The sequence below is a fragment of the Adelges cooleyi genome, unplaced genomic scaffold, assembly GCF_023614345.1.
Source record: "Adelges cooleyi isolate 19-005CV unplaced genomic scaffold, UGA_ACOO_1.1 ACOO_flye_CR_arks_rails_tigmint_CR_PRNA_651, whole genome shotgun sequence".
NCBI lineage: Eukaryota > Metazoa > Arthropoda > Insecta > Hemiptera > Adelgidae > Adelges > Adelges cooleyi.
In genome coordinates, this window is record NW_026096352.1 from 4,776,531 (window position 1) to 4,787,101 (window position 10,571).

Here is a 10,571-nt window from a genome sequence, read left to right on the forward strand (position 1 = left end):
CAGTACCATTTTCTCCTATACATTATCGATGGTCCTATGAATCTAATATACCAAATGTTTTTCTAAGTATTAATTGTTTATGTTTCTTTGATAGAATTGTTGACGAGATGACATTTTTGAAAGTCAATTTTGACGTTGCAAAATACGTTTATCCAGAACAAGCCAGGAATCATATGGCGCTAATAATGAATATAGGTTTGCAAAGAGTTTTTTTAAAAAAAATAAGATATTTTCTAAAACAAGTAATGGAAATGGTCGATCTGAATTGTCTCTTCTATAAAGTTTATCCAACGAAAGAAATGATGGACCAGGTATGCAGCCAATCTCTTTTCTCTATATCAGCTTGTTTGTTTTGTTGTTCAACCTTCACTGTATATATTATATATATATATATATATTAACTATACTACAAATATTATTAAAGACTCTTTAATTTGTGTATTTCGGTTTTCGATTTCAGCATGAAACAACATACACGTCTTTAATCAGTGAGTTCATACCAGTTAAACCTCGTATTCGTATACAGTGTGACAATTATGTAATACCCAAAGTTGCCGAAAGCTTTGCACTGTACCATATGAACTCTCGTCTGAGCACAGTGGCCAATGTCTGTGTCGATGCAAAAATTGTCGTGATTGGCGCTTCCGACGTGGCCTTGTCGTTTTTGGAAAACTTAATTTTCAAGTAAAAAATGGCGCGTAAGGCTTTATCGTATTTCAGCTGGAGCTACTTATTTCGATTACAAGAGCTCCCGTGAAAAAACTAAATAACGGTTGTGATTGATGAGATTCTATGTAATTTTTATTATAGCGCATCCAATCATTATGTGGTATTCGAAAATATAACACTCGTGTCCGATCGAGGTATTCGTTTCAAATACGAGCTTAATGACTTAGAAAACGGGTTTTTGCCCATAACTTCACATTACAGTTATGAATATATGAAATCAATGTCGTTGAACACTTGGGTGAATGTCGTGACCGGTACCGTGACGGCTATAAATAGGTTTGCCGCATTACGTTACACCTAATTGGAGTAGTATTTATTTAAGTAACCCGGCAATTTTCGTTTTTATCGTACATTATTAGCTATATTTATTAAATACATAAATACATTGTTATTAAAAAACTATAATATCATTGTAAATAAACGTCGAGATTCGAGAAATTACATTGTGAAATTAACCAGGGATTCGATAGCTCTGCATTTTTTTTTTACACAATATTAGTTGTATTTAATTTGTAAGTGTAATTTCACGTTTATCACTATATTTCATGAAATATGAAAAAAACTGGAAATTTCCATAGCGTCAATTTTTCAGGATTGATAAACATATAATTGTTGACGAATCACATTACGTATATTATGATTACTTATTCTTGTTCTGCGGCGAACAGTTTGTGTGCGATTACGTTTGTAAGGATATTGACTTCGCGTCTAGTTCGGTGTCGCACGATGCGGAATCCGAAAAGTAGCAGACAATGTGTACATGTTTTCATTTTTCATTTAATATTATTAAGGCTGTTAATTTCAGCTCGGCAAACATTGTGAGACCTATCAAAAATCTCTTTGTTTTAAACACCGAAGAAGACGTCTTGCACGCTTCCATGTCTTTAGAAAAGCTGAAAGCTCATACTAAAGGTAATGACCGACAATAGAGGAAACCCATTATGTATGTACGTGCAGACCGAATGAGTTATAAGCAATTGTCACGGTTGTTACTGTTATCCACACTCGACAAATACTAATTAGTCGAACAACGAATTTAAACGTTTAATCGCGAATGTTGCATGCATTACAGATGTGGTCGTTTACGGGAAATGTCTCGAATCGTTAACGGTGATCAACACTTTACTCAAGTCGGGTATCAAAGGATCGCGCATTGTATACATAGAGAATAAACTAGATGAAAAAATGTCGTTCATCGAAAGTGAATACGTGAGTTAGTCAGTAGCACAATGTTAAAAGTAAAACAAGTTTTATTGAAATAACGATTTGCATATTTATGTTCAGATTGCAAAAAGAGTTTATGAAGAACTGGTAAAAAACAATGTGAATATTCATAAGAGTTGTAGGTTTGTTGAGTGGAAATTAAGCGAAAACGACACTCAAATAAATAAATTGACGTTTAAAAAAAATAAAAAGTTCATCAAATTTAAATGTTCTGGATTCTTCTGGTTTGGTCAGAAACGAATGAGCAACATTACAGGATACAGTAAGATTCTTTTTTTGTTATTAAAGTCGGTAAATATATATTTTATGTTCAATTCCTAAATCGTAACGTACGGATTTTACAAATATTGTAGTTTTATTTATTATATAATTATAATAAATTATTATAATTTGTTTGGGGGTTAATTACGAAAGACATTATGGTTGGTTTAATTATAACTGAGCTTTAAAGTCGCGATAGTTAAAGTAACAGTACTTTCCAGTTATTCCAACTACCTATTAGATTATTCTTGTTATCGTGACTACTTTGTTTTCCAATTATTATAACTTATAACATGGCTAAAAAACAATGTTTCTTTTTTAAATTTAATACCCTTTTTCTCAGATTTCAGTAAGTTATTATTCATTTTGACACTGTTAATCATACTGTCCTGAGTAACAGGCTTAAATCATTTGGTATCTGTGATCCACTTTTATAGTGGCCTTCTTATGTTAGTAACCGCTCTCAGTCTATCAAGTATAAAAACTATCATTATTTTTCTTTCCAATAATCTAGTGGCGTTCTTCAAAGTTCTCATTTAGCACTTATCATCTTCCTTATCTAATAAAATCCTAAACTTGGCTATCGATTGACTTCTAGTAGGATACATGGGAACTAAATTGAACTTAGTGAGTTATCAGGTATTGCTGGGCGACTTTATACTATCGTGTGACCGTATATTCGTGTAGTGAAAATATTACATAACGATAAGAGAACGCTGAGCCAATATTATTGCATTGGTTTAGTAATGATTCGGGCTTCAATGAAGTTTGACGGACATCTTGTAGTTTCCAACTCGTTTCAAACCAACGACGAGTATGTTTTGGCCGCCGGGCCAGTAGCCAAATTTAACCCCAATAATCGGGAGGATGGCATGTTGAGTCACAGTTACTTCAATAGCGTCGAAGTCGGATCTAATGTTGCCAAGACATTTGGAGCTCTCGTAGGGGTTTTCGAGGAACCCAGCAGCATTGAATTGATCCAACCGATATTTATGTACTGTCATTTGCCCAGAGATTACCAATATCTCTACTGCGCAATTCCGGGATTTAAATATTACGAAGAAATAACCAAAACGATCAAAACTGGAGACAAGAATACAGGATACTTTGAGATGACATTGGATGCGAAGGGCCTTGTGATAGCATTTTCTTGTTATTCAAAAAATGTAAGGTTAAAATACTATTTTCTTTGTATGCTAACTATTTTTTTATCACTTTTCATACCGCTTATCTATTTATTTCTTCACCTCTATTTTAACTTGCCTAAATTCATAAAATTCATCACTCGTTTATTTTATCCTTTCATTTATAACACCACATTTTATGTATTATCACTGTGTAAATTAAACCATATTTAACTCCGTAAAATCACACAAAATTGATTTGCATAATTTTAGAAATTTCATCATTTGAATCTAATCCACCTTTGCGGGAAAAGTATTTCACTATTTGACAGTATGCTTGATCGTTTTGAAAATAACACTTTACCGTGTCTTTTCGAGTACTTTGAAGAACCTTGGGCACAAGCAATTTATTCGGACAAATTCGACTCCCTACTGGAAGTTCTCAATATGCACTGGTCGAACGTTAAATTCAAGGTAAGACAATGGCCGCGTAATGTTGCCCAGTTAGAAATTCATTGTTTTACTAAAAAGCTTTGTCTGGTAATGTTTGTAGCATGTCACAAAGCCGTTATTTGAGAAAATCGGAAGGCTTATGTTGAAACAAAACGCGGACACGGTAAGTGATATTAGCTTTCAAAAATTATAATAAATATTTGAAACTCGGTTCTTCTGTACTTAGATTGCAGAGTTGGCCAAAGTCACAAAAGTTGAGGAGGAATTCAAAGATAAATGTTTAAAATTAATACAAAATGTCATGTTGAAGTTCGTCGAGGACAATTTAGACGAACTTCCCATGTATTCGCATCCCATAACCATTTCCAAATTATTGGATGAAGTGAATTTAGATTATTTTTGGCGTAGAGTTCGAGAGGAACACTCCATTGTATCGTGTCCGGCCAAATGCATGATCTGATGAACATAATACTTATAGTTTGATTTATTAAAAATAATAGTGTCACGTCTAGATTATCAATATTACAAAAACTAAAATTCTCTCTCTCTCTTACGTTTTATGTCCGTTTTTCCGCCGATCGGGGCTTAGACGGTTAAGATTTGGCATATTTGGGTTTTATAGCAGGCTAGCCTACCTAACGCTACCAAACAATTTGGCCCCAGAGAAAGGATCAGGTGTCCATTTTTCCAACAAGACAGTTGCCCGCCCGGAGGAACAAACCGCCAGTGGCCAAGATTCAAACCGGCGACCGTGCGTTGATACACTCTCACCTTATCTCACTCCACCACGCGCCTGCGCCACAAAAACTAAAATTACTATAAAATATAGTCATTTGATATTTATTTTGTATAATAACAAATTATTATAAAAAAAATCATTGTACTAATTATAATCAAACAATTTCAATTATACAGTGTCACTTAAAAACAAAAAAAATTGAAAAATACTCAAAAAAGTAAAGTAGGGTTGGTTGGGTAAGTTTTTTATATTTTAACAGCTTGCGTACGAGTCCGCAACATCACGGGATACATTTTTATGTATCATTCCGCGAACGCCTTGATACCACTTGAAATATTTTTCGTTGCTAACCTTAATCGATTTATTGGCAAAACATTCACTTGGTTATTTTGAATCAATTTAACCATTCATTCAAGTTTGTTCGTTGTGAAAACAACACATAGTTTAAAAATTTTAACATCCCCATCCCCATCCCTACCCCCATGCAATAACTTCCAAATAATACCTACTGATTTCACCCAAGATAATTTATAGTAAACAGTTAATACAGCAGCACCATCAATGTAGATATATATGAGTATATCAGGCGTGTTGTACTTTTTAAATAGAGGTCAGACGTGTATATATTTTATGTACATAGGACCCTATGGTCAATCGATGCATCAAATTTGTTGTGAGATAATCATTTATATGCAATAAATTATGGAAATACAAGAGAAAAAATGTTATTTGCAGTGAACGGAATAAAAAGTCTTCACATTAACAACCTTTAGGTTTATTTAGATGATTATATTATTTATAATGAGGTTTATTTAGAGATTATAATTAAAAAGATAATTAAGTAAGGAGTAAAGTATTGGCAATTTTCACACAATTTAATTTTAGAGCTTGAGCTATACAATGCACACACTGTATACTAGTTACTGATACAAAACTGAGGATTATTTGTTGTTTGTTTTTGTCAGATCTACTGTGATGAACTATAGAAAAAAGTATAAATTTGTCCATCAAAATAGTTTGCGCGAATCAAACCAAAGTGTCTTGAAACTGTTGTGAAATCACCAAATATTCAAGATAAATTGAGGAGAACTTTATTTAAGATTAAGGTTTTTAAAATTTTTAATTACCTAATCCAGAAGTTTTTAATAATTCATTGAAAAATTCTAAAAAAAAACGTAAATTTAAAAAATGCACAGAAAATACATAATTTGATCAAACACAAATTAGTCACACCCACGATGTAGAGAAGATAAGGTGACGCCACTCAACTTCTTATCAGTAAAAATCTGGGGTCGAATGCTTCAGGCATTTTGGTAGTTCAGCTTCGCTGTACAGGCGGCGCCACCATTCGCCCAGAGGCCGATATTTTCTATGCGGCTAATGGCGATAAACGTTATTATTTTTTTTTTTTTATGTTAATTATTCTTTATTTGAAGTTTTTTTTATTTGTTTTGTTTTATTTAGTAATAAGTATTTAATGTGTTAAATTTTAAATTGCGATAACTGCATTTTTTAACGGCATTAAAGTAAATATTAGCACTGGTATATAGCTTTCATAATTAATTTAATTACATTTATTCTGATCTAGTCTTTGTCCAGGACTGAGGACAGTTATTACTTATTTACTTCGTTATTTTAGCTACTCTGCATATATAAAGTAGTATACCAATACTAATTACTCATTAGTATACATAGACTATGTAACATAGTCATAATTTCTAGTTCAGAGTAATAGAATAAAACAAAACATAAAACTATAGTAGAGAAATTGCCAATAAATCCAAAAGATCTAGGTACATTAATCAATGAATGTTATTTGTAAAAATGAATAAGATCAACAGTATTTTATAATTATATATGCCGCGGTATATTATGTAGACACAAAATATAAACAATTATTGGTGATGCAAATATCATCCCTAGGAACACAATGTAGAGAATATATCTCTGCTTCGTCCCAAGCAATTGCTTGTATGGTTGGGCTTGAATTACACGGTAGTCGGGCTGTCGGAGACACTTAATTAGGGCTTATTAAAGTAATTAATATCCACCTTACACAAGCAATGCTTATTTTTCGGTGGAAAATTAAAATAATCGGAAAATATACCTATTGTTATGTACAGTGTCGTAATTACGAGGGGGGGGATGTCGGGTTCAACCCCCCCCCTAAGAGCCAAAACAAAAAAATTGTGAATAAGTAATATGTTATAAGTATTTATTGTATAGTTGTCACTCTCTGAAGTAATTTAGAACTTGAAGTAAATAAATATAATAAATAATAATTTAATAATTATATTTTAATTATTTATAGTTCTTCCACATAGAGCACGCATATTATGTCACCAAAAAAACAAATTTAATTGGTAGATGTAATGTGCTTGGATTTGCTCCCCATCAAAGATGCTATAAAAAATTTTATAATTCCGTTTCTCATATTAACCTTTTTGTGTATCCTCGCAATGTTTCCTACAGCTTAGATTTATAATATTACACATAAATATTCTGTGTAAATCAGTGTGTCAGGACAATTAGTCCTTCCCATATTTTATTTAAAATTTTCCTGTTTGCTTGCTTATTCCGTAAACAAACCGCACAAATTTGGGTTTTAGGAGGATTTTACTTTAAAGGTTCATTTTGAAATATTATCCTAGCTCTTTCAATATATAATATATTTTATTTTCAACGGTATCGAAATTATTTGTTATGTCGTTACTGCTAAATCCTCCGCATAGATAAAATGTTGTCTTTTGTCCCTATTGAGTTTTTTCCCTATGGATGTTTAGCATAATAATTAACTTATTTAGCAATTCATATATATATATATAGCTTTAATTTATATTTTCGGTGATCCCTTGGCCCATAAAGTAGTAAAGCGTCCGGTTTGATCATACAAAATTACCACCAATACACATTTATTATTCACAGCAAACGAATATGAACAAATGCAACCTAATGAAAAATTAGTAGCGATCATTAAGGGCTATCAAACCGTATATTTGTAAGTGTAATGAAATTTAAAATTTAGTTTGTCGCAAATGTGTATGAAATAAGATTAATTACAACTAACAACAGCGTATTAATGTTTAAATCGTATAGTAGTCGTGCACTCGATTAAAGCGTCTTTCACTGTATTTTGTTTTGTACTTAACCGTTCGTTAGATAAAAATATCAGTAAAGTGCCTGTTGAGTGTATTGAAATAATGACTTGATTTCGATGGTTGATAGGTCAATAGATGTAACCCTCAATTTTTTCGATTTTGAGATTATGATTGCAATCGATGATTATATAAATAGAAATACACATTTTGGCCAATTGTTGCAACCCTCACATTTTTTTTTCTGATCAAAATTTGACATTCAATTGTTTTTTTTATGTATCCAAAAATGACAAAATCAGTTTACTAAATGCCAAATGATGTAAGCCACTACATAATATCAATGATTTTAAGGCAAACTAATTTGTTCGTGGTCAGTTAGTGTAAGCCACAGCGTAACCCTACAGTAATTTTAGTAAATAAACAATTTTAGCGGTCAATTAGTTGAAGCCTCTTTACAAAAAATCATAAATTTTCATTGATTTTAATTACAATGTTTGTTCAAACTAAAAAATATATATTTTTTGGAAATTAATATTTAAACTGTAGTTATCAATCTTTTTTTCACTAGTTCGTTATCGTAGATATTTTTATTCAAGATAACAACGTTGTGATTACTTTTCTATCAACAAAATTTACCACTTATTATCCTACATATCAACTATCACAATAAATTAAACAATTTTTTTTTTGTAATAGTTATAGTAGTTAAACATTAAAAACAAATCGAATGTGTTTTCGGTTTTAGTTTATTGAGTTTTAGGATTCTTTCTACCATAATAAACTATTGATTCGTATAATGCCAATTACAGTAACCAACACTAGTTAATAACAATATTATCTCACAATAGTTTTTATTCTGACAAGTCAAGTAGCGTAACCAACGAGTAACTTCACTTTAGAGTAAATTGAAGTGGCTTAGCCTTATATTTACTTTTGCAAGTAGTAGGTACATTAAATTATACTTAAACTATTTTTAAATCTATTAAAAACGAATTTAACTTTTTAGTCCATAAAATCAATATGCACATGCTATTTTAGTGTCTCTTGTAAACTTTCATTTTTGAGGGTACGTCTATTAACTTATCAACTAACCATCGATTTGTTGGTCAAGGACATAATATATGGTTTGTCGTGTTTAGTACTAATTATTTAAATGCACAAATTCTATTTTTAGAAAAATGTCTGAATTCTATTCAATGATACGTCGTTCAGTATTGGTTCAAGTTGCCGATTCTTCGAGTTCGCTTGTTTTCATATCTTATTTGATTATAGTGGTAAGGGAAAGTTATGATAAATATTCTTATGTATTCGTACAGAATAATGGATTTATTTTTAATCACACAATAACATTAATACCAATAAAGTACAATGTTTATAAATTAAACCTTTAATTATAATTTTAATGAAAGTTAACCTTACGAATGATAATATGCTTATAACAATGTCATAATATTCACTGCGTCATTCCACGTAAAATCACCTAATGGGTGTGCGACTGTACTTAAAAAATGTTTGAAATTTTTATCATACACTCTTTATAGGTCTTTAATAACAAAAAAATTAAATTTTTTTTTTAATTTTTCAAAAAAATATTTTGGGGTCAAAAAGTTAAAAAGTTAAAAAAAAATATTTTGTTTATATAAAATTTATGTTATGTTCTTATGATCCATTTCATCTTTGAAGCAACTAAGTTTTTTTTTGCTATTAATTTATGGCATCAAACATGGGTATTTTGCTGAAAACTACCTACTTTAATGACCCACAACACAAATGTGACTAAACGAAAATTTTCGAAATTCATGCAATACTTACTTATAAGTGAATAGAACATCTGGTAAAAGTTTGGTGATGGAGAAATTATTCTAACATCAGTGGTAAGCGTTCAAATTTTACGATTTACACTAATTGGAAATATACACTATTTACATTTACATTTTGAACCTTTACTACTGATGATAGAATAATTTCTCCATCACAAAACTTTTACCAGAGTCATCACTTATAAAAGTATTGCATGAATTTGGAAATTCGTAGCACATTTGTGTGTGGGTCATTAAAGTAGGTAGTTTTCAGCAAAATACCCATGTTTGATGCCGTAAATTAATAGCAAATAAAAACTTAATTGGTTGAAAGATGAAATGGATCATAAGAACATAACATACATTTTATATAAACAAAATATTTTTTTTTAATTTTTAACTTTTTGACCCCAAAACATTTTTTTGAAAAATTAAAAAAAAATTTTTAATTTTTTTGTTATTAAGGACCTATAAAGAATGTATGATAAAAATGTCAAACATTTTTTAAGTATAGTCGCACACCTATTAGGTGATTTCACGTGGAATGACCCCACTAGGTACTTATAACTTTCATTACAAAATTTTAGTATTTAAGCAAAGTAAAAATACAGTTTTTATAATAACGTCATAATTAAAATTATGGACCGCTGCTGTTATTTATTTTTAAAATCCCTACAGCTATTACACAGTTATTATTAAAATAATATTTAATTTTTAATTATGCCCTAAAGAGTAAACATATTTTTTTATAATTATACATAAATACCTACAAAAACAAATAAATAACCAAAAGGACACAATCTTATACAAGTATTATCGACCTAACCAATACGTTTAATTTTTGTTAAAGGACTTGATGTCAGACAAGTCAACTGAAATAGAAGTTGTCAAATATACCAATGCGTTTGTTAGAGTAAGCGTGCAGCTTTTCCTATATTGTTATTTTACAGATTTAATAAATACCAAAGTAAGAAGGAAAGGTTTTAATAGATAAAATATAAAAAATATAATTTATAATATAAAAATATATTATATACATACATAATTTGAAATAATAATAATATTATTTTAGAAAGAAGGTTTCAATTTCGGATTGTACAGCTGCAATTGGACACAGTTTAACATTCATTTTAAGAAACTGGTT

At 30.4% G+C, this 10,571-nt stretch overlaps 1 protein-coding gene across 1 annotated transcript; it reads left to right on the forward strand.

Moving 5' to 3' along the window:
* The first annotated feature begins 299 nt into the window (after positions 1 to 299).
* LOC126844755 (cilia- and flagella-associated protein 61-like) lies at positions 300 to 4,551 on the forward strand. Its single transcript, XM_050583156.1, has 11 exons — positions 300 to 311; positions 461 to 684; positions 811 to 1,005; positions 1,322 to 1,471; positions 1,535 to 1,641; positions 1,802 to 1,938; positions 2,014 to 2,126; positions 2,927 to 3,380; positions 3,612 to 3,812; positions 4,018 to 4,173; positions 4,414 to 4,551. The coding sequence occupies exons 1-11, from the start codon at positions 300 to 302 to the stop codon at positions 4,549 to 4,551; spliced, it is 1,887 nt and encodes a 628-aa protein (XP_050439113.1).
* Positions 4,552 to 10,571: the final 6,020 nt, after the last annotated feature.